We start from the raw sequence: 24,949 nt of genomic DNA, 5'->3' as shown, positions 1-24,949 counted from the left end.
CCCGGTCAAGTCCCGCATCTCCTACAAAATCCTCCTCCTCACCTACAAATCCCTCCATGCCCTCGCCCCCCAGTATCTGACCTCCTCCACCCCTATACCCCGTCCCGGAATCTGCGGTCCTCAGACACGGGTCCGCTCTCCACCCCCCAAACCAGCCTGCGATCTTTTGGGGACAGAGCCTCAGTGTGGCAGCCCCCCCCCCTCTGGACCTCTCTCCCGGCAGAGATCTGCAACGCCCCATCTTTGTCCTGAAAACCCACCTGTTAACCAAGGCCTATGGCCTCTAGTTAACTCTCTCATCCCCGGCAATTATTGCTATTATTATTTTCTGTTCTGGTTTTATTTGTTTTGTCTGCCTCACTGTGTAAGGGTTAGGGTCCGGGTTAGGGTCCTTGGGTCTCTTGAAAGGCGCTATAAACATCTAAGTTATTATTATTATTGTTATTATTATTATTTGAGCTTCTGCCCAAAATCTTCATTCTGTATCAGAGCTGAAAATGTAAAATAAGTTACAGATCACAACGTTTTTATCTATTTTTTGTTTTGAGTCAAATTATATGTTGAACCACATCAGTCCCATTTATAGTTAGCTTTGGTTGAGCAACTGCAGCTGTACTATACTTAAATATAATAATAATAATATATACTATTTCAAAATATACTATTTTGCCCCAAGTGAGAAATCTGTCACATACCATTTGCAAAAAACAAAAATTTCTCTTGGCACAGCTTTATGACATGTTATGGTACATTTTTCTCACATCTCTTAAGAGGTTAGGGTTAGGGTTAGGGTTAGGGTTAACCCTAACCCTGACCAGCTTCTTCCCCAGGCCAGAATCCTCACAAATAAGGACCCTCCTCCACCCCCCTTACACTTTATTAACTAACAGATAATTCTTCAGTGTTCCTCCATCATGGAGACTCAGCTGGCTGGCAGGGGATTGGAGATCAAACTGTAAAACCACTTTATGACCGGACTGTGATTTAGTTACTGTGAAGTTGAAGTGCTTTTTCATGTGATATTTTCTGCCATTGTTTTGAGAATACTCGGCCTCAGGAAGTGTGTGTTATGTTGTACACCTGGAACATAGACACAGTATGTATTTAAACATCAGTAATTACATGTAATACTGTAGTACTGTATTGAGACAAACTCAGGATTTCCTTGTCAATGTTAGCTTTATTCATTCAATAGTTGTGTAATCTAATAAGAACAGTCTGATCCAAATCAATGTGTCTATCAATATCAAATATGTTTGTGATTGGGTTTGTGTAAGTGTACAAAGACAAGGAAAACATATACCCAGAAAAGATAGTTTAATCAAGAGATGCATTAATCAGGGTTCCCACGGGCGTTGAAATTCTTGAAAAAGCGTTGTCGATTTGAGAAAAATAAAATTAGGCCTTAAAAGAAACCCCACAGTATTTTTTTTAAATATAGCCCCCAAATTCCTCAGAATGCCTCGGCTCTCTGGATCAACACTTACATCCTGAGGAAAACCCTGGGATGGAGATCTGAAAGTTTAAAATGAAGGATTTCACCATGAGGCTCTATGATGTCTAAGACCAGTCTTACCCCAAAACATGCCAATTTGGAGTCCTTGAATTTCACCAAACAAGACCTAGAAAGTTATTCAAAATTCCTTGAAATTGAGTCCAAGTGCGTGGGGGAACCCCGAGTAATTCCAATTCTATTGCACATCAAATAAAAAAGGTAGAACTAATATCTAAGACTAGCTTAAACCATATACATATAATGCACATACAGTAAATATTTGTCAGGTTTCACCGCCACATTAAGGGAAAACGAGTCATTCATGAATATGTGATATAAAGAGTAAAGAGCATTCAGAATCATAGCTTGTTAAATATGTAATAGGTGTTAGTGTTCTCTGTTCTTGCTTCAACTGTACTTACAATTAATTAGGATTATGAACCACAATAACTTTGAGTCATGCATCAGTGCAGAAGTAGAAAGTGAAGTAGACAGTAGAATGTACAGCCAGTCGGTCATTATAAAGATTCAAAACCCTTTGAAACCAAATACAAAAGCCTAATACCAAATATCAAACAAGCCGAGCCTCTCATCATTGCTGAGTTCCTTTCTAGAACGTTCCTGATCTATGAATGGAATGAAGCAAGCCATGATGTTTATTGATCAGCAAACAGGAACTATTTTAACAAAATTATTAAATTAAATCCCAAAGTTTGTATATTTGTCCAGTGTTTGATACTATTGTAAAGGTGTTGTAAATGTTTTATTAAACCAACACCCACAGCACAATGGTGCCAATAACCACCATGAAGCAGAACGTCCAGTATGTTACTGTCCCAAATTTCCTCAAGGGGATTAATAAAGTGATATATTATCTTATCTTATCTTATCTTACTGCTGAAAGGTTCCATATTATTTAGTTTTCATGATTTTGTTTTCAAATCTACTATGGCTGACAATCCTAATAATGTCTTAATGACTAAATGTCGTTTAATTAAAAGTTGAACTGAATGAGTTAAACTGAATGAATGTGAAGACTGAGTCGTCACAATCCTGGCTCCTGATTGGCCGACAGCAGCGGCTCCTCTAATTCAAATGAGGTAAACCTGCTGAGTGGAGGCTTTCAGTTCAGATGCTGCAGACTGGACCCTGATTGGATGGATTTCAGTAATTCTTTAGTGAGGGAGCCAATCAGGACTAAGTCCAGTTGTGATGCGTTTCCTGGAGTTATTCTGAAACTACCCGGAAACAAACATGGATTTTTGAAAATGCAGTAACTTTAAATTTAACCAATCAAACAAAATATAATTTTAACAATGTTTCCATTAAACGTATTCAATTGTATACGTACAGAAATAGAGGGAAATTTGAATTCCCTCTATTTCTTGTATTCTTTAAACATCGTCTCAGATCTCCAGGCGCAGCTCACAGAGAGCAGACAGGTACTGGTCGTTGTCCAGGTCACGCTCCAGAGCTTTCTCATAGTATAACACAGCTCTCCTCCGGTCTCCCTCGGCTCTGGAGACCAGGCCCAGCAGGCCGAGGGCCTCGCTGTCGTTGGCGTCTCTCGAGAGTCGACGCTCTGCGATCTGCTTCAGTTTCTGTAGAAGGGAGGAACAATATCTGAAGGTTAATTCCTGTTTATTGAAGATTAGATTAGATTATATTATATTAGATTAGATTAGCCTATATTATGTTATATTATATTACGTTACGTTACGTTACATTATTAGCTTGGACCAGCAGCTTGTCAGTCAGTCCAGAAAAAAAACTTGTGTTGGTTCTCTTTCACAGCATTCGTTTCGATGTCCCACTATGGGATACGCCTCCATGCGTATCTTCAGAAGCATTTATTCCACTACGCCAGCCCTGAGTGGCTGGCAGTCGTGATGCGTGCATCAGGACCCTCCTCCTATAAATAGGGCTGACGCTGCGTCACTCGTTATTCAATCACCTCTTCTCGCTTCAGAAGCTCGTCTCTCGCCTGTTGCTATGGCTAACTAGCTTAACTTCACAGACAGAGCACAAAACTCCTTCACCGAGTGCTAGTTTTCCGCAGCTTCTTCGTGTTTTGTCTTGCCTTCTCCGTATGTAAGACGTTGAGAGATTGCGTTCGCTCTAGTCTGTCTCCAAACAGTAGAGTTGTTCGCTGTGGTTAGTCTCTCCAGGCTTTCCACACAGCTAACTCTGGCGGCTCGCTTGACTGGCTACCTCACCGTCCTGCTCCACCTGGGTTAGCATTGGCTTTTATCACTCCAGATACTAGCCACCGTTAGCACTCCAGCTAAATGGCAACAGCTGCAAAGCTGCCCAACACCACGGGGGAAGAGAACAGCGGTGCTCATATCTGCAAGTGCGAGAATAAGATTTAAAGTAAAGACACACACCAGGTCTGCTCCCATATTCCAGTAAAGCCACCATACCAGGGGCGTCTTCCTTGGACTTTGAGGGGATGGAGAGACATGCCATGGTCCACCTCCACCGGAAGCTGTCAGCCTCTTCGTCCAGAACACCGGCTCTGCCCTCCAAGGCAGACTGGTTCCAGTCCACCATGACTGAGAGGACGTATAAGGCAGAAGCAGTGGCACTGAAGGGCACTGAAGGGCACTGAAGGGCACGTCGATGCTCACGGCTTACCAGGCGGAGCTCTGCGATGACATGGCTGCAAAGTCTGATCCAACCACGTGGGAAGAAAAAAAGTCACCGACATCTGTCTCCGGGTTCAGCGGTGTGCTGTGCAGGCAACAGGGAAGTCGATGGCACTGATGGTGTTACAGGAGCGAGCCAGATGGCTCAACCTGACCAACCTGTCTGATAAGGAGAAGGAGCACATCCTAGACGCCCCTGTTGTCTCAGAGGGGATCTTCAGCTCCGCACTGGCTTCTATGCAGAAGGGGTGGACCCCCTGGGATATTCCCTCTCCGACGTGCGACCCCCGAGACCCGCGGCTTGCACAACATCAGAGTGGATACGGAAGATAATAAACAGCGGTTACAGACTTCAGTTTGCCACGGCCCGAGAAGAGGAGTGCTTACTTGAATGACGAGTGACGCCCTATATACAGGAGGAGGGTCCCGACGCACGCATCGCGACTGCCAGCCACTCAGGGTTGGAGTAGTGGAACAAATGCTTCTGAAGATAGGCATAGGGGTGTATCCCATAGTGAGACATCTCACTCATGCTACTCGGAGAACCGGGGTTATGAAGTAACCCAAAGTTTCCTATCAACTGCTTTTGTCATTTAAGCCCCTCCCTCCCTGCAGTTGCATTGAGATGTGTGGGCTCATCGGACTCAAGAGAGTGCTGTTGCTTAGTGATGTCATTTAAGCCTGTCCCACTTTCCTGATTGGCTTTAATTTGATCATCTACGTATATCTATTGATTTGCAAGTATCATTGAGATGCTTAATCATTTATATCCGCTGAGCAATCAGGAAACCCCCTCTTTCCTGATTGGCTGTATCTATTGATTCCTATTGATCTATTGACATGTGATGGGAGCAGGTTGAATTGTTTTGAGTAACCAGTAGGCTGTATTAGACTTTTGTATTTGGTTTCATAGAGCCAAATAGGTCATAGTTTTTCACAAATGATGTGCTTGTATCAGATTAGATTAGATTAGATTAGATTAGATTCAATTCAATTCAATTCAATTCAATTCAATAAAACTTTACACAGCCTTTAAACAAAACTTTAAACTCTACAGTGAAAAACCTGTGGGGACATTGGGTCGTTGCAGCAGTAAACAGTAAAAGGACACAGCAAAAAAAAGTGTAGAACATAAATGACAGTAAATGGGGGCTTTTTAACATGGCACAACTAACAAATATAAACATCCTGCATGCTGACCTGAGCACAGTGCTTCCCACCTGGCATCTCCACTGTAAACAGCAGACCCTGTTGAATAGAACAGAACAGAGTAGAATAGAATATAATAAAGAAAAGGTATAAGGTATAAGTAATTTTGTGCTGTCAATCATTTTGCAAAATTTTGGAAAGTGCTTCTTCACACACATTATTCATGTATTAGCAAACACACACACACACACACACACAGCCCTACCTTGGTGTAGTGTGTGATGGCCAGGTCTTCCTGTCTGGTGTGGCGCTGGTGGAACTGACCGTAGCACAGATGGACAAACTGACAAGTGCTGTCATTATTCTCCTCTAATGCCATCTCCAAGGCCTCCTGGAACAACTTCTCAGCTCTGGCGACAGAGAGAGAGAGAGAGAGAGAGAGAGAGAGAGAGAGAGAGAGAGAGAGAGAGAGAGAGAGAGAAAGAGAGAAAGAGAGAGACAGAGAGAGAGAGAGAGAGAGAGAGATCATGAATTCATACACACTAATAGATAGATGAATGGATGGATGTTTTAATGGATAGACAGGTGGATGGATGCTTATAATAAAAAGACCAAAAGACACACGTTGGTGCTCTAAAACTTGGTTAAAGGAGAGGACCAGACAGAAATAGCCAATAGGCAGACAGGCAGACAGACAGACAGACAGACAGACAGACAGACAGACAGGTACCTGCTCATATCCTTGTCCTCTGCATACATCAGTGCCAGTTCAGCAATGGCGAAGATGAAGGAAGGCTTTAACTTGACGGCTTCCTCCAGGTGATGAGTACACAGACGCCTCAACCGCTGCATCTCTAGTATAGAATAGTATAATATAGTACAGTACAGTACAGTACAGTACAGTACAGCACAGTACAGCACAGTACAGTACAGTACAGTACAGTACAGTACAGTACAGCACAGTACAGCACAGTACAGTACAGTACAGTACAGAGGCTCACTTGGTAGAGCATGTTCCATTAAGGCTAAGTCCTAATTACAGCGGCATGGGTTTGAATCTGGCCCGATCCCTGTGCTGCGTGTCATCACTTCTCTCTGCCATGTCTTTCCTGTCTCTCTCTCCACTGTCACTATCCAATAAAGCTGAAATGCCCCCCAAAAATAATCTAATAAACAAAAATGTTAATCTAAATATTTTTGCTGAATATTGTCATCACAATTATTAATCATGATTATTAGTCTCAGTTTCAGGAAACAAAATTATTTTAGACAAAGTGTCTCCAGATGAGACGATGATCCACTTTTAGGAACTAAAACAACATTTTCAGGATTTTCCTCTCTTACGTCGGGACGATCCGTTCTTTTCCACAGATGCTCTATGTAAGGTTTCTCTGCTGCTTCTCCATCTGAACTTTGGTTTGGTGACATGCAATATACTAGTACAGTATAGTACAGTACTACATACTAAAGTATAATATAGTCTAGTACAGAACAGTACATTGTAGTATATAGTATGGTATAATACCATGAACTATATTATAGTGCAGTAGTCCAGTATAGTAGTATAGTATAGCACATTATTGCAATATAGTACAGGATAGTACTGGATAATATACTATAGTACAGTGTAGTGTAGCAGGAGATCAATGTTGTGTGTGTGTGTGTGTGTACCTTGGTTGCAGTAGGGCTTTCTGTTGAGCAGAGCCTTCTTCTTGGTCTTATAGCAGAGAGCCAGCTGATGGTGGATGAAGGCCGACTGGCTGCTCCTCTGCAGCACTCGCTGCAGCAGATCAATAGACCGATCCACCTGACCCTGGAACAGTGACACGCTTATTCTTTCATAAACATGTTAAAGGATCATTTCTGCATTTTTTTATATTGAGATCGAAAAAACAAACCATCCATCCATCCATCCATCCATCCATCCATCCATTTTCTACTGTAGCTGCTTATCCAGGTTATGGTTGCGGGGCAACAGGGCAGCAGAGCAGCCCAGATGGCCTTTTCCCTAGCAACTCCCTCCAGCTCCTCCTGGGGGTTCTAAAGGTTCCCAGGCATGCTGGGAGGTGTAGTCCCACCAGTGTATCCTGGGTCTATATCTGGGTCTTCTCCCAATCGGTTGTTGCCAATACACCTCCAAAGGGAAGCACCTAGGTGGCATCCTTACCAGGAGCCTGAACCTCCTCAACTGGCTCCTCTCAATGTGGAGGAGCAGCAGCTCAACACTGAGGTCCTTCTGGATCACTGAGCTCCTCACCCTGTCACTGAGGAGAAACCTCATGTCACCCTGAGGAGAAACCTCATGTCACCCTCAGGAGAAACCTCATTTTGTCCGCTTGTATCTGAACTAATGCTTTCGGTTGCTACCCAGAGCTCATGACCGTTGGTGAAGGTCCAAACAAAGAGAGAGTTTTCCGATAGAACATCCACATTACTGCAGCTGCTGCATCTAACCAGCGATGCAGCAGAATCTCCCAGTCCTTCTTAACCCCACTGGTGGAGAAAGCCCCAGGATACCTGAACTCCTGCACTTAGGGCAGTTGCCTACCTGGATGGGACAAACTACCTTTTCCATCAGAGCACCATGACCTCAGACTTGGAGGTGCTGATCCTCATCTCAAAACTCTCCAGTCACATTAGAGATCACAGTGTGATGAAGCCATCATCCTCAAACAACAGAAATCCTCCCTAATGTCACTGAACTGGACTCTCGATAGACAGAGGCAGCAAATGCATTATTGATTTATGTTATGTTGTGTTGTGTATTTAAATGATTTATGATTAAATTGATTGATTAAATCTAGATTTTGTCAACATGCGATGAGCGATATCTCAGATATTGTGTGATGGATGGGTGGACAGAGTCCGACCCATTGTCCCTCCGCCCCCACAACAATGAAATCATCAGCTACATAACTGCATTAAATGAATAGTTCTGTATTTTCAACCCTGGGCCTACATAACATGTTTTCCGTCATGATCCCTATTAGTAGAAACCAGAACTTCGCTGCTGCCTGCTCCGCCCGTCCGGTAACACCGGGAAATCCCCTCCACTCTACTGCAATAGAAACCAAGGGGCAAAACCAAGCTTTCTGTCAATAGGTATGTTCTATTTGGATAGGAACTATTTTTTCTCAAAGACGCACTACCTTCTAAACCGGTGTAAGCTCCACAGAGCCAGAAGAATCCAAAAATAACTGCTGACAGAAAGCTCGGTTTTTTAAAATGTTTTCAATAATGATAATAATAATAATAACGTTATTTGTATAGCACTTTTCAATACAGGTAACAAAGTGCTCCATAACAGTTAATATAAAACACAACAAACAAACCGAAATAAAATAAAAAATAAAAATAAACATCACACAATAAAAGCGTTTTTATAAAAATGTCAAATGATCCAGAGGATCTCAGGCTGCGTCCGGCTCATAGGGGGATAAAAGGTCAGAAATATAGGGAGGGGCCATGCCTGGCCTTAAAAGTAATTAAAAGAATTTTAAAATCAATCCTAAAATAAACAGGCAGCCAGTGCAAGGATGCTAAAACAGGGGTGATATAGTCAAATTTTTTGGATTGAGTTAAAAGCCGAGCTGCAGCATTTTGAACTAACTGTAGGCGGTGGATTGATTTCTGACTGAGACAGGTATATAGGGAGTTACAGTAGTCGAAGCGGGAGGAAATAAAAGCATGGATGAGTTTCTCCAGATTTGTGGCTGAAATAAAAGACTTAACCTTGGCTATATTTCTCAAATGATAAAAACTTTCTTTACATGGGTCTCAAAACGTAAGTCCTGATCAAAAACTACACCAAGATTTCTGGCTGAGGACTTAACATAGGTTGCTAGTTCACCTAGGTTTTTTAGGTATTTTATTTCAGCAAGACACTTGTGGAGGGTTGCTATGCTAGACTGGTCACCGGGTCTGATTGAAACATAGAGCTGTGTGTCATCAGCGTAACAGTGAAACTGGACATTGTATTTACGGATGATGTCACCAAGAAGGAGCATATAGATAGAGAATAAAATGGGACCCAGAATTGATCCCTGGGGGACACCATAGTGTATGTTCGTGGGGGATGAAACTGAGCCAGCCATAGTCACAGAGAAACATCTATTAAATAGATAGGACCTAAACCAGTTTACGGCCACATCAGTGATTCCCGCCCACCTCTCTAGTCTGTCAATGAGCATGTTATGATCAACTGCGCTGAGATAACACACTGACACCGGTAAGATTATACTGTGTGCGTTGTGTTTTGCAAAACAACGTTTATCATAGTTTTCAAAGACTGTTGCGTATGCCCCTAGGTTTCTATTGCAGTAGAGTGGGAGGGGCTGCCCGGTGTTACCGGATGGGCGGAGCAGGCGGCTAGAGAAGTTCTGGTTTCTACTAATAGGGATCATGACGGAAAACATGTTTGGGCCCAGGGTTCAAAATACCGAACTATTTTAATAAATACAGAATCAGACAGACAGTTCAATGCTACCTGTTGGCGGAGGTATTTGGCTACGTAGCGGGTGACATGAGGGCTGTCAGGACCAATCTCCAGCACTCTCTCCATCAGAGATTCAGCTTCTTGGTGTTTCTTGTAGAAGGAGAGCTTCAGAGCCAGCAGCGCCAGCAGAACAGCGTCATCAGGGTCGATCTCCAAGGCTCGGCGAAGCTGCTTGACGGCTGGAGATTCCTCAGCTTCAAGAAATGTTTCTGGATCAATCTGGAAATCAGACTCCTGTCAGCTTGCTGTGGAGAATCCCTGGACTACACATCTACACTTCAACTTCCATGTCAGAGAAAATTTGTTGTTATTTAAATTGACCAAATCCTAAGCATTACATCTGACCAACTGATTGACTGACTGATTGATCAAATGACTTATTCATCAATTAACTGAATGTACCCATTCAGTGCGGTAGAGGGCGATAGCGTAGCCGGTGTTCCACTCGCTGTCGTCAGGCTGCAGCTCCAAGGCTTTGAGGAAGCAGATGATGGCTTTGGGGTAGTAGTGCACCGAAAACTTGAGGAAGGTCCAGGCCTTCTCTCCATACACCTCTGGGTGGAGAACAGTAGGAGAACCGGTAGGGTACTTCACCTGGAGAGAGAGACGGAGGAGGGAGAAAGAAAGAGAGATTCCAAATGGTCTTTATTATCACCATTTAAAAGCGTACACTATTCCACAGAAAGACCTTCCGTTTGAACCACACACTTAAACCTGCTGCAAAGTCTCCCCTGAGGCTCCTTCCCATTTCTAGATAGATAGATAGATAGATAGATAGATAGATAGACACTTTATTGTCCTTTATTGTCCATTTTTGTGAAAATTTGCCTTTGGCTTCATCATGGTTGTAGTAAAAAATACATAAAATACACATGAACCACAAAAGCACAATACAGACAATACAGCATCAGACAGCACAGTCTCCAAACGGACCAACACCTAGACAACACAAACAGATACAGAGCTTCAAATAAGTAACCAGTAGGCCTACATGAAATTCATCAAATCAAAGTGCCATGGTAGAAACTAATAAAGCAATATACTAAGAATTCATCAGAGCAACGGCATGTGGAATAAAGGACTTCTTGAACATGTTTTTTGAGGCTCTGGGCGTCCTATAGCGCCTCCCAGAGGGAAGTTATTCTAACTCATTAAAAAGAGGATGTGAGGCATCGGCCAGAATTTGCTTAGCTTTATCCCTGTTTCAGACCACATATCTCAGTCAATTGTGTCTGTGGCTGCCCTATAATGTCACTGGCCATGCTTACGATCCTTGCCAGTTTGCTCCTGTTCTTAACCCCAAGGTTGCCATATCAAGTTGAGATATTATAAGTCAAAACACTTTCAGTGAGACTTCTATAGACCAACTCTAGAATGTTCCTGCTGTTCCAACAAAACTATTTAAATTTCTCAAAAGATACAGACTTTTGCCTTTTTAAAAATGTATTCTGTGTTAGCTGTAAAGCTTAGAGTGTTATCCAGGAAAATAAATAAATATTTAAAGTTCTTTTATTTACACTTCTACCAACTGGACGTTCATTTTAACCGGTTGGCTGGGGTGGAGCAGGCTACTGTTGCAGCTGATAACCAGCTGCTTGGTTTTATTAGTATTGTTGACCAGTGCACTGTCTGAGCACCAGTTGAACAGGTCACCATTAATAAATAAATGATTAAAATATAACATTTCCCTCTCAATATTACCCTCCTGCAGTAACCCAATAAGAGCCATATCATTGAGAATAGTATTGGTGGCAAGACGCACCCTTGGGGAGCACCTGTATTTAAAATAGTCTGCTCTGACAAAATGCCATTAACAGAGACTTTCTGTGAGGAAGGATAGTGAAATCTAGAGTGCAGTTCCAATCCCCTCCCGTTACGACAGGATTATCCCTATCATACTGTTGTAGGGCCTGTCCCAAACGTTGAAAAAGCCCCATTCCGTCTCGTTCCTGGTTAGGCGCATAAACATTTATAAACAAAAATTTTAACCCCTGGATCTCTGTCTGTTCCAAAAGGACCCGGCACTCCACCGCCACAGTAGCCTCTACCTTGATCCCCAGTCCTGACTTAAACAGGATGGCTAGACCTGCATTATTTTGGTGGGGCTTACTGACTCAGCCCTCAGTTTTTTCAGTTCTTATCTTGCAGATAGAACTTTCTCTGTTGAGATAGGAAATAGCATTTCTTTTTCTGTTCCTCTTAAGTATGGTGTCCCTCAAGGATCAATCCTGGGCCCATTACCTTTCTCTATCATATGCTTCCTCTAGGCGATATCATCTGCAAATATAATATACATTTTCACTGTTATGCAGATGATACGCAGTTATATATTCCCATAAATCCTAGTGATTCCACCAGCCTCAATATCCTTAATTATTGCCTTTCCAATATTCAGTGCTGGATGTCTCAAAATTTCCTCCAACTCAATGACAGCAAATCAGAAATTGTTTTGTTTGGCCCTCAAAGAGAATCCATCACAATAAACAGGAAGCCTTCATTTGGTTTGTTCTAACTCTCTGCTTTCTCCTCACTTCATTGTACCGAGTTGAGTGTTTTCATCTCAGCAGTCCTTTACGTTCCGCTCTGCTTCCTGTCAATCCCCTGACACCCACAGGAAGGAATGGAAGTCTCCTCCAGGAAATCCCTCAAAAACATATCACCTTATAAACTTTACTGTCACATCCATGTCTTATTAATTAGGGTGTTGTTAGGGATTGTTTTCGTGGACCCAAATGCAGACACGGACAATTGGTAGATGAAAAAGGGAAAAGGTTTATTAGTGGTTGGAGTAGGGTGAAGTGAGACGAAGGCAGCGGGGTGGAGTAGTGGAGATGATCTGGACTGGGCTGGCTGACAAGCAGATGAGCAGGCGGGTTAGCAGGTGAGCGGACAGGCTGGCTGGTGGACAAGCAGATGAGTGGCAGGCAGGCGGACCGGCCGGGAAGCTGACAGACTGGCAGGAATGGCGTGGGCAGGCGGAGAGACACACGGGGAAATCCTGGACACAGGAGAAATACGATCAAACGTACAGGACAAGGAACACAAGAATAAACTCTGATATGAGAATGCAGCGCGACCGAGAGCGCGTCTACCACAGATTAGGTGGAACAATCTGGCGATGAATGGATGGCAAGCCGGGGTAGATATACTGGTGGTGATGAGTAATGAGGTTCAGGTGTGCAGGTAAATCCGGAGCCCAGGAGCTGGGGGGGAGAGGGAGCCACGCCCACGCCACACACTCTAACAGACACAGACTAACACAGAGAGACAGACCAGGGAGGCGGAGACACAAGGGAGGCAGGGAACACCGAGAAACACAAGGAAAGCTAGAGCCGTGACAGGTGTCTTTGTTAGCTGGGACAACATTTAATTCCAAGCTTGGTTTGACAACTGTAACGTTTGGATTTAAACAATGATGAAAATTTTTAAATATTAACAAAATTAATTACATACAGCATGCATTGTAAAATGATTGGGGGAAATGTAAACTAGACATACACAGAAGTAAATGGGCTTTAACCATTATTTTCCTAACACTGAAGGCCAGTGGATTTGGGGGTCTAAGAAAAGGCCACCAAGCCATCAACTGAAGGGGATACACTTGTAACTAATATTTCCTTGTTTGATTTTGAAAATCTAACAACATTGTGTGTGTGAGTGTGTTTACCAGTATGTCCTCCACCCTGCGGCAGTATGTGTCTGATTGTGTGAAGTCTCCACTGTGGTAGCTCAGCCAGGCCAGGTCTCCGTACGTCACGATGAGCCGCCGCTCACTCTCCTCACCAAAACACTCTCTGGTCTTCTCTTCTGATTGGCTGAGAAGAGATGCCGCCTCCTCTGGTCTACCCTGAAGATACCTGAGGACAGATGAGAATGGCAGATGTTGGTTGTGAAATGTTTAAATACCCCCCATTTGCTCTATTCCTATTTATATACTATATTTTCTTTGTTGTCTGTCTGTCTGTTAGCAGGATAACTCCAAAAGTTATGAACGGATTTGCATGAAACTTTGTGGAAAGTTTGGTCATGGGGCAAAGAAGAACTGATTAACTTTTCACACTGATTGGCCAAAAGGGGGCGTGGCAGTGGGCGTGGCTTCTCATAAAACGGCATGTAACTTCCGTCCCATTGAGATCAAGATGGTTTTTTCAAGAGACACCTGAGAACAGTAGCAAGACATTTACAAAAATAACAAACAAGCACAATCACATGTTACAAACTCAGCATTCAGTGAACATACATGGACAATCCAATCCAATTCACCCTCACACCTACAATATTTACATTTGTAATCTACTGTGTGTTACAGAATGTTTGTACTGATGCAGTAGGATAAGGTCGTATATATAGGAGATACATCCAGGGTTATTAGGATGTGTTTGGTTAGAGTGTTTTGCTCTAGTGATGACGGCTCTTTTACCCGGCAGCCTCCGTTTCGGTATGTGGGAATAAGTGACAGGCCTAAAAGAGAATTTGCTGCTCATAGAAAGAGAAAGAGCAGGTAAAACTCCCCCTGCTGGTTCAGAGGAGGAATTAATTGGGATTGCATCAGCAGGCAATCTGTCAAATAAGTGGCCAGAGGAGATAAAATGATGATTAACATCTTCAGGCAAGTTTGTTTGTGATAGGACCGGTTTCACAGATAATCTGCGGCGGTAACAAAGTTGAGAGATTGTTTTTTTGTGATTTTACAGTTTTCCAGAAGGAGGCTGCGTTTCCATTACAGTTTGACAGAGAGGACAGGTAGTAGTCAGATTTTAACACACTGGTTCCTGTGCTGCCTGCAGGTCTGCCAATCAGCCTGAGGACCTGAGGATCTAGCAATGGACCGTGCTTTGTCTCAACAAATGGCTTCTGATAGCTGAGGAGAGAACCAGGGGTTTGTTCTGTTTGTCCTATATGGAGCATGTCTATCTGCAATGTCAGTGAATATGTGAGAAAATGTATTAAGAGCTATGTCAGGGTCAGGAATTGAGCAAGTTCTTTCTATAGATGAGAGGTATAGATGCTCTGATACATACTATTGGACAGTGATCACTGATGTCCTGGGACAGAACCCCAGTGGCTGAGTATTTGTCAGAATAATATCTATCAATGTGGAATTTGACAAATTCTTTAAATTAGGCCTTGGTTTAGAGATCAGCTGAGAGATATTTAATTCATTCTTACAAGAGTTGTTAGAGAGCCAGTCAAGATTAAGATCACCTATGATAAGTACGTCATTGGAGGCGTAGGTTGACCACAGTTTACTAATGGCCACCAATGCCTCACTGTTAGCTGAGGGAGGACGATAAATGGCCATGATGGTCAGGTGGGAGTCACCTCCAAGACAGAGGTCCAATACAACATATGTAGTTATATCCTTCAGGTACAGAGGAAGAGGCACGTTTACATACAGAGAAACAGTTCTTTATGTATATCCAGACTCTACCTCCTTTACCTTTCCTGTCACACCTGAAAGTTTTCTGGCTGCAGGCTTCGCTTCATTAATTAACTTAGCAAGCATTCTCTGTACAATAACATACCTCTTTCTCCTAACTACTATACCAATTTATCTTACTCGCTGAGCTCCGACCTCTACATCATAGCCTAAAAAGCAAATCTATCTGAAAAATACTGTACCTGACATAAGCCAGGAAGCTGTAGGAGTTAGCGATGGCACTCTGCTGTCCGACACCCAGATCTATTTGTTCCTGCAGTCGTGTGCTGAGACCTTCCAGATCCAAGTCTTTCTTCTTCAGATCCCAGGTAAACCGACTCTCCAACCGCAGCAGCCTGGAGAGCAGAGTCCTGCCAGCATCACTGGGAGAGAGACAGAGACAGAGAGAGAGAAAGAGAGAGAGACAGGGAGGGAGAGAGAGAGAGAAGAGCTTATTTACCTGTTGCCATGGTGAATCGTAGTATCGGAGCTCCATTGATGATGGCTTTTTATTGTCGTCACGCACGCGCTTAACTCAGGGTGAACATACTCAGAGTCGATTGAACTAACTCAGATCAGCTGTTCTGGAACCGGAAACTTGAAGTTTCCTATCTCGGGGTTAATCAACTCAGAGTTCAGGGTTAGACTCAGAGATGTTGAACCTGCTTTCTGGAATGGACCTGGACCCTGGATCTCTCGAGCAAATCTGAAGAGTGGGCGGGTCACGATTCAGGAGTCTGGAACCAGGCTAGATCAATATATCAGTTTGATGATATTGTTCTTTTATTAAATATCAGATATGACCACAGCTACAGAAAAACAGGCAGGAAAACCTGATTTATGTATGCATTTATTTAATTGTAAAATTAGGCTGTGTTTTTGTAAATTAATTCTTAAAGGCAAGTTTTAGTGTCCCATGATGGTCTACATGTTTCAGAGGCTTTTCCATCCTAACAAGAAGAAAAGAGGAAACACTGAATACTTTAAAATATTGGACTGATAGGAATTATTTTACTTTTGCTGGGAGAATTTTATAAAATCCATCTAAAATTTATCATAGGATTACTAAAGTTTGGTTTCCTATCAGCCGTTAAACAGAAGCAAACTTACCTCATTTTGAATTATTCACCGTTCAGGATCCGACCTGTTGGAAAATAAAAGACTTCCTCCAAAAAATTCTGATGCACAGTCGAGAGAAGCAAGAGCAACTATGGTGAAGTCCAATGTTAGACTACAGTCACGATGATGATGCTGATGCTTTTAACTGGGAGAACCGAAAGTGAAGTGTTGATATATTTTCTTGATAAATTGGTCCATCCGGTCAACACAGAACCTGAACAGAAACTATGTGCCGACAACAGAGACGGAATGAAACGAATCTCTTATGATGCCTTCATGGTCACCTTGGTGAATTCAATGCTTTTTGTTGTATTTGTGTGTTATAGCTTGGTTACCCGGCTGCGGTTGAAGACAAGAAGACAACCTAAAAATATGTACAATAATAATAATAACTAATAACTCAAAATTAAACACATAATAGAACTGTGTTCTCCATCGCCATAAATGTCACACTTTAGCAATTTGACTATGATATAAACTGCCTACTTAGCCATAATTATATCCAACCATTATTATGTTTCATAGTTATATTAATTCATAATTGTATCCCATCATTTTCACGTTTCCCAGTCTTATTTACCTGTTTGTTAGGGTCATTCATGTTAGGTTCAGCTAAAGATTGTGATATTTCCCACAGCACCTGAATGCAGCACTACAGAAACATTTAAGTTTTGTTTCCTTTCAGGCCAATAGAGTGTCTGCGGTACAATAGTGGGTTGATGGTGTCTTTACTGTACTTTACTGTAGTTCATCTCCTATAGTGTCTCTATAATAATTCTACAGGGATTTATAGTTTTGTTTTCTATGATGTTTGTATAGTATCTTACTAAAATGTACCATAGGATTACTTGGTATAGTTATTTTCATGAGGATGTATCGGTTGCATTTAAATAAAACGAAAGTGAAGTCGCCCAGTAGTCTTTTTAATTAAACATGTATCGTAGTATTCAGATGACGTCCGCCTGTTGCTATGCGCCAGGAACTGCACGGTAGCAACCGTTAATGGGCGATATAACGTTATTTCACCAGTTAAACGAAAAATATGCGTGTTTAAGGAGGAAGTGGTCACTACGTGTGCAGGCTTCGGCTGTCACAACAAATCCTGTGATGGAAAAACGAGACAGTTTCGTTTTTACAGAATTCCCGTGGTGAGAGAGTGAGGGAGAGGCTGCAAAAGAAGACATATTTTGAAAGACATCATGCACATATGAAACAGCACAATGATGACATAAATGTCAAGAATAGCAGCGTAATATAGTAATATATCATCATTACAGTGCGTGATATATAGCAATATAGATTACATGTACGATGTGCAATGGCAGGTTTCTGTATGATCTCAAGTGTAGGACAGCAGCTTACCAAACATGCTGCATGAACTGCTAATACCAGCAATCAGAAAACAACCTTCAGAATAAGTGCTTTTTACTTTTGATACTTAAGTGCTTTTCGATACTAACACTTTAAAGTAAGAGTAGAATTTATAATAGTCATATTGTTATTCCTGCAGGGGTTTATAGTTTTGCTGCAATATTTCTATAGTATCTTTCTGAAATGTATCATAGGATTACTATAGTTATTTTTCAGGATGTATCGGTTGCATTTAAACAAAAACGAAAGTTAAGTCATCCAGTAGTTAAACATGTACAGAGGCTCCTGAAACAAACCGGAACTCAATTCCTTCTGCAATTACCCAACATGGCCAGATGGGGGCGCGCTCACCAAGACACTGCAACTACATTTACTGGAAGCCCACTCCCTGCAAATAAAGAGCGATGATATCTATATATATATATAGATATATATATCTATATATCTATATATAGATATATATATATATATACACTGTAAAATATACAGTACATATAAACACCACCAGTCACAGTCTGACTCCTGACTGAAGTTTCTGTTTCATTCTCTTAAAGCATTTTGATCTAAAGGCTTCTGCTGAAATGCTTGAAATGAGTTTCTTAGTCAAATATAAATAGTGAAGTTGATCCTATGTATGAATTTCTTTCCAAAGCCTTTTCCTTTCCATCAAGGCAAAGAATCTAAAATATAAGATAGTTTTGATTTGTTTAACACTTTTTTGGTCGCTGCATAATTCCATTTGTGTTATTTTACAGTTTTGAGTCTTTACTGTTATTCTAAAATGTGGAAAATAGTAAAATAAAGTAAAATGTGGTGTGTCCAAACTTTTGACTGGTAGTGTAAATATGTAATGTAAACACATTTTACACATTTTAAAGGATAAGGCCGGTGTTTTTTATGCATTTCTTACTGTCAACAAATCCTATGAAAATGTGTTTGCTCTCCTCCCGTTACTTTCTGACTTCCCACGTTCCGTCAACCTGGAAGTCATTGGCTCCAATTGTAAGCTAAAAACCTTTAAATACAGCTCACAGACATAGTTTACATTTTAAAAATCACTAACTGTTACCATGAAAAGTCAGGCTGTTGTAGTTATTACCAAATCAAATTCAATTATGGTTCATTAACTGACTAAACTAAACTAAATCAGCATCTTCTCTCCACTGAATAATAGAAAGGAAGGAAATAAAGTAAAATAAAGTTGTAAAATATACATATACACACCCAAGCTAAAGTTCTCTTCAGATACAAAACAAACAAAAAAAAAACTTTTAAACGTCTTTAATCTCCGGCTGATTTGTAGTTTCTTGTTTCTTTCATATACAAGATTAGAAATGTAAAAATGAAAGCAACAGTCAGCAAATATACAGTTATGATAAAAGACAACAATATAATCGATTATTAAATTGCTCTAAGATGCAAACACTTGCACAGTCGTGTACACACACACACTCACACCTACACACACACACACACACACACACACACACACACACACACACACACAAAACCTATTACTGGACATCCTGACGGACTGGGAGTAAAATCCCACTGAAACCAGACTGGAATTAAACTCCTGCCTCTGTAGAAAAATGTTAATTCCTCTGTTCGACCGCTTGGTGGCGCCATGGATACAAGAAACTGCTGTTCCTGTGGAGTCAGACAAGTGATGAGGAGGGAGAAACAAGTGAAACCTCTTTGATCTTAAAAGTAAAGATCAGAGACATTTCCTCTGTGGTCACAAACTGCTTCACAGCATGAAAACAGGCAGAGGAGAGAGGAGAGGAGAGATTAAAATTCAACACAAGAAAATAAAATAGAGAAAATACAAAACACAGGTGCAAGAAATAAAACCAGAATACAAGATGCAATAATGAAAGGCCTGTGGAAGTAAAAGAGCTTTTTAAGAAGAAATGTAAAAAGAGAAATAAATCAGATCACTTTTTAAAATAATATCACTTGTTTTCAATAAAACAAAAGTTTCCCACATTGGCATTTTTTCCACTTATCCAGGAAAAACAAGATTTCCTGACTAAACAGCAGATAAATCCTTATTGGAGCTTCAGAGCAGAGCTGAACCCACAAGGGAATAAACTGGTTGTTTGTAATAAAATGATATTTCTGAAAGACTTGGAGAAACTGGCTCATTATCTTTCACACAGAAGCTCCTTCATCACTCGGTCTGCTACTGAGTGTTAAATATGTATTTTTATTAAAATAACAATATAATAATGATAATAAACTTTATTTATACTGCTCCTTCCTAAAAAACATATAAAGTGCTTCACAGTATATGAAATGACAAGATAATAAAACACAAATAGTAGATACAATCATGACACAATAAATAAGGAATAAAATTAATAAATAAAAATAAAGCAAGATAAAACAAAACACAGTAAAATAAACGAGAGAGAAGAATCTGAGAGGAAAACCCTGAAAACTGAAAGTGGATCTGGGTCTCGTCTGGACCAGATGACAGAAGAACAGAATCTGGGCTGTTTGTCTTCAGGTTGGACTCAAGTAGAAATGATTCATGATTTGAATTTAGTAAATAAAGACACAATAAGAGTAAAAGTAAGGATGAAAACAAGACTTTGTTGCTGCTGCTACTTTGAGAAATACTGAAGTGAAAAAGGTGAAAATAAATATTAAGGTGCAAAAGAGCAACAACATCATTTTGTTTCCTGAAAGAAAGTTTAAATTAATTCACCAAGACAGAATTCTGACTTTAATCTCAGAACTCAAATACATTTTTCCCGTGTGGCCCTAATCCTCTTCCGTAGCTCTTTCAGCTTTAAATCAGCTGCAGTGAGTTCATGGAGATGCTTTTTAGCAAAAACTAATTATTACCTCCGAGTCTTTTAGAGACACAAGAGGAAGCAGACCCAGAACAGCCTCCTGGATACAAATATAACACTGAATAAGTTTATCTGGAGCACTGATGAGCTTTATAATACTATAAAACCTCAAAGCTGCCAGTCTGTCCAGAGAGTTTCTCTTGTCTCCAGACCTGTCAGCTTCTTTCATGATATCTTTAGTCAGATTCTCTCTCTGCTCTGACAGATAATCTGCTGCTTTCAGTCAATTTCACTTGATTCATGCCAATATGACTTCTTCTTTCAAGAAATCATCATAAAACAATGAAGAAAATCTGGAAACAAGAAACTTTCTCCAAGACAGTTTCACTTTTACCACGAAAATGTCCTGAAACAAGTTGAAACAAGCAGTGAGATGATTTCACTAAAAACATAAACTAAAATAATGTTGCTGAGTCTGAAGTTAAAGAACAGACTGTCAGCTTTAAAGATCATTTCAGTCTTAACAGTTAAAATACTTTTCACTTTCTACACATCACTCTGATTTCTGATTTCCAGTTTCATTCAGGTTACTTTCAGTTCCATCTCTCTCTCTCTCTCTCTCTCTCTTTCTCTCTCTCTCTTTCTCTCTCTCTCTCTCTGTCTCTCTCTCTCTCTTTCTCTCTTCTCTCTCTCTCTCTCTCTCTCTCTCTCTTTCTCTCTCTCTCTCTCTCTCTCTTTCTCTCTTTCTCTCTCTCTCTCTCTCTCTGTCTCTCTCTCTGTCTCTCTCTCTCTCTCTCTCTCTCTCTCTCTCTCTGTGTCTCTCTCTCTCTCTGTCTCTCTCTGTCTCTCTCTCTCTCTCTGTGTCTCTCTCTCTGTCTCTCTGCTTCTTTCTCTCTCTCTCTCTCTCTCTCTCTCTCTGTCTCTCTCTGTCTCTCTCTCTCTCTCTGTGTCTCTCTCTCTGTCTCTCTCTCTCTGTCTCTCTGCTTCTTTCTCTCTCTCTCTCTCTCTCTCTCTCTCTCTCTGTCTGACCGCACATTACCCCTCCGCTTCGTTTCTGCCACTTTTTTCAAAGCGATTGCGTTACTGCAGCAGATGTTCCCCACCTTCAGAAGGCCATTCATGTGTCACCATGTTTGGTTCCACATATCGATGTGAATCTGAATCCACGATGAACATTGTTAAAAACTCCTACAGCAGCAGTTTGACCAGTGAACACTTGGGTCAGTGCCCAAGTGCCCAGGTTCAAGGCACTGGTTACAGGCAAACAGCCATTTCTCCACTGATTCAAGCCACCATACTGTAGTATTGATCGTGTGTAGGCTACTTGAAGGACCTATATGTAACAATGACACCCAGCGTTTAAAATGGGTACTGCAGTCCAAATTCAAAATATTGGAGAGAGTTGTCCCCCCCCCCCTAACCCCCCGTAACCTAGCCTAGCAAATTAGCTTCACTTGTCGGTACGTAGCCGGCTGCCGACAGAGAGCGGGGGTACAGAAGGGAATGAAACTATCATAGTGACTTACATTTGTCAGCAGACCATGGTGTTCCTCATATCCAGTGTGTGTGCAGGCTGTAATCGCGTCGTTTAGTCTGCATTTGGCGTCTGGTTCCGACGTCCTGTGTCGGTTCACGTGTCCTGCCTTCTGCCAGCTGGATCGGCCGTAATCGCCACATTTAATACAACTCCATACCCCAATTACTTGATTTGTGTTTAGTCAAGTTTGTTAGCGGTAGCATTTTCCATTAGCTGCAGCTCGTAGCATCAGAATAGTAAATGTTGGATAAGATATGTTCACAGTCTCCATCTTTCAAATGCATCTCCAATATTTACCCGTGTTTTACCACGGCTCTGGTCATGGAGCTTTTTCGAAAGAGGACGACGCTTTTTAGGTCGGGCAGAATCCATCTCACTTGATCCAGTTCGTTTTCTTGCTTCCACGGCTGCAGCACGCTGTGTTTGCGTGCAAATTTGTTTCATATCTGGCAACCCGGGGTGTGGAAATGGGCAGTGGGCGGGATCACAGGCCAAAACACTAACAGACGTTCCGCTCCGGAACGGAAATTTCAAAGGAGAACATATCGGCTGTAGCATTGTTGTCAGAGAAGCCAGTATTTCAACTTAATGTTTCCTTAATCTCTGATGACATATCATGGTCATTTTATGATTTAGTACAGTAAATATATTACATATTGGTCCTTTAAAGTTATGTTTAAGTTATGTTATGGACAAGTTATGGACGTTGATTTATGTCGGTGCGTTTTACTGGCATTGTTCCGGACCTTTGAACTTGTGTCAAATTCATAAGTGGATCTTCAATAAAAAAAGTTTGAGTACCCCTGCTTTAGAGTTTCAAAAAGGACAAACAATGACCATAAAATTCTTCCAAACATTAATTGGTGGTGCAACTACTTAAATCTGCTTCGTAACCTGGTTTTCTCCCGACCTGTTTATAAAACTGCTACAGAAAACTGTCCCTAGAATGCTGTTCTCCACCATCAACCGGCTACTCCGCCCCCTCGATGCCCCCCACCCTTCAGGTGCCCCCCACCCTTCAGGTGCCCCTGATCTCTGCTCCAAGTTCCTGGACTTCTTCCAGGCCAAAGTGGATTCTATCTACCGGCACCACGGTCTAAGCTTCCACTGCTACGCTGATGACACACAGCTGTATCTCAGCACTAAACCATCCACTCAGCTCCCCCCACAGTCTCTTGTCAACTGCCTGCATGAAATAAAAGTATGGATGTCATCTAACCTACTCAAGCTTAACAGCAACAAAACAGAGCTCATGGTTGTGGCTCCCAAGGCGCTGCTCCGGAAGGTCGGAGATCTTCTTCTCGACGTGGACGGCTGCTTCATCTGCCCATCCCCAGAAGTCCGCAACCTGGGTGTCATTCTGGACTCCACCCTCTCTTTTCAGTCACACATCAAATCCATCATCAAATCCGCTTTCTTCCACCTCAAAAACATTTCCAGACTTCGGCCATCACTCTCTGACTCCGTGGCAGAGACCCTCATCCATGCCTTCATTACCTCCCGTCTGGATTACTGCGATGGAGTCCTGTTCGGGGTACCCAGCAAAGCCCTGGACAGGCTCCAGTATGTGCAGAACTCAGCTGCCAGGGTTCTCACCCGCACCGAGCCCTGGCAGCACATCACCCCCACCCTCATCCACCTTCACTGGCTCCCGGTCAAGTCCCGCATCTCCTACAAAATCCTCCTCCTCACCTACAAATCCCTCCATGCCCTCGCCCCCCAGTATCTGACCTCCTCCACCCCTATACCCCGTCCCGGAATCTGCGGTCCTCAGACACGGGTCCGCTCTCCACCCCCCACACCAGCCTGCGATCTTTTGGGGACAGAGCCTCAGTGTGGCAGCCCCCCCCCTCTGGACCTCTCTCCCGGCAGAGATCTGCAACGCCCCATCTTTGGACACTTTAAAAAAAATCCTGAAAACCCACCTGTTAACCAAGGCCTATGGCCTCTAGTTAACTCTCTCATCCCCGGCAATTATTGCTATTATTATTTTCTGTTCTGGTTTTATTTGTCTGCCTCACTGTGTAAGGGTTAGGGTCCGGGTTAGGGTCCTTGGGTCTCTTGAAAGGCGCTATAAACATCTAAGTTATTATTATTATTGTTATTATTATTATTTGAGCTTCTGCCCAAAATCTTCATTCTGTATCAGAGCTGAAAATGTAAAATAAGTTACAGATCACAACGTTTTTATCTATTTTTTGTTTTGAGTCAAATTATATGTTGAACCACATCAGTCCCATTTATAGTTAGCTTTGGTTGAGCAACTGCAGCTGTACTATACTTAAATATAATAATAATAATATATACTATTTCAAAATATACTATTTTGCCCCAAGTGAGAAATCTGTCACATACCATTTGCAAAAAACAAAAATTTCTCTTGGCACAGCTTTATGACATGTTATGGTACATTTTTCTCACATCTCTTAAGAGGTTAGGGTTAGGGTTAGGGTTAGGGTTAACCCTAACCCTGACCAGCTTCTTCCCCAGGCCAGAATCCTCACAAATAAGGACCCTCCTCCACCCCCCTTACACTTTATTAACTAACAGATAATTCTTCAGTGTTCCTCCATCATGGAGACTCAGCTGGCTGGCAGGGGATTGGAGATCAAACTGTAAAACCACTTTATGACCGGACTGTGATTTAGTTACTGTGAAGTTGAAGTGCTTTTTCATGTGATATTTTCTGCCATTGTTTTGAGAATACTCGGCCTCAGGAAGTGTGTGTTATGTTGTACACCTGGAACATAGACACAGTATGTATTTAAACATCAGTAATTACATGTAATACTGTAGTACTGTATTGAGACAAACTCAGGATTTCCTTGTCAATGTTAGCTTTATTCATTCAATAGTTGTGTAATCTAATAAGAACAGTCTGATCCAAATCAATGTGTCTATCAATATCAAATATG

At 41.8% G+C, this 24,949-nt stretch overlaps 1 protein-coding gene and 1 long non-coding RNA gene across 2 annotated transcripts; both read right to left on the bottom strand.

The window, feature by feature from the left end:
- Positions 1 to 1,172: 1,172 nt before the first annotated feature.
- LOC139931097 (interferon-induced protein with tetratricopeptide repeats 5-like) lies at positions 1,173 to 16,360 on the bottom strand. The gene is made up of 10 exons (XM_078290962.1): positions 16,317 to 16,360; positions 15,410 to 15,589; positions 13,455 to 13,644; positions 10,190 to 10,381; positions 9,779 to 10,006; positions 6,964 to 7,105; positions 6,023 to 6,146; positions 5,558 to 5,702; positions 5,344 to 5,391; positions 1,173 to 3,096 (listed from the first exon to the last, which is right to left on the bottom strand). The coding sequence occupies exons 1-10, from the start codon at positions 16,319 to 16,321 to the stop codon at positions 2,902 to 2,904; spliced, it is 1,449 nt and encodes a 482-aa protein (XP_078147088.1). The 5' UTR covers positions 16,322 to 16,360; the 3' UTR covers positions 1,173 to 2,901.
- On the bottom strand, positions 12,540 to 13,437 carry LOC144543004 (uncharacterized). The gene is made up of 2 exons (XR_013507576.1): positions 12,880 to 13,437; positions 12,540 to 12,785 (listed from the first exon to the last, which is right to left on the bottom strand). It is a non-coding gene; the product is annotated as an uncharacterized LOC144543004 (long non-coding RNA).
- Positions 16,361 to 24,949: the final 8,589 nt, after the last annotated feature.

Source organism: Centroberyx gerrardi, chromosome 20, assembly GCF_048128805.1.
Source record: "Centroberyx gerrardi isolate f3 chromosome 20, fCenGer3.hap1.cur.20231027, whole genome shotgun sequence".
NCBI lineage: Eukaryota > Metazoa > Chordata > Actinopteri > Beryciformes > Berycidae > Centroberyx > Centroberyx gerrardi.
This window is presented reverse-complemented; position numbering and strand designations above follow the sequence as displayed.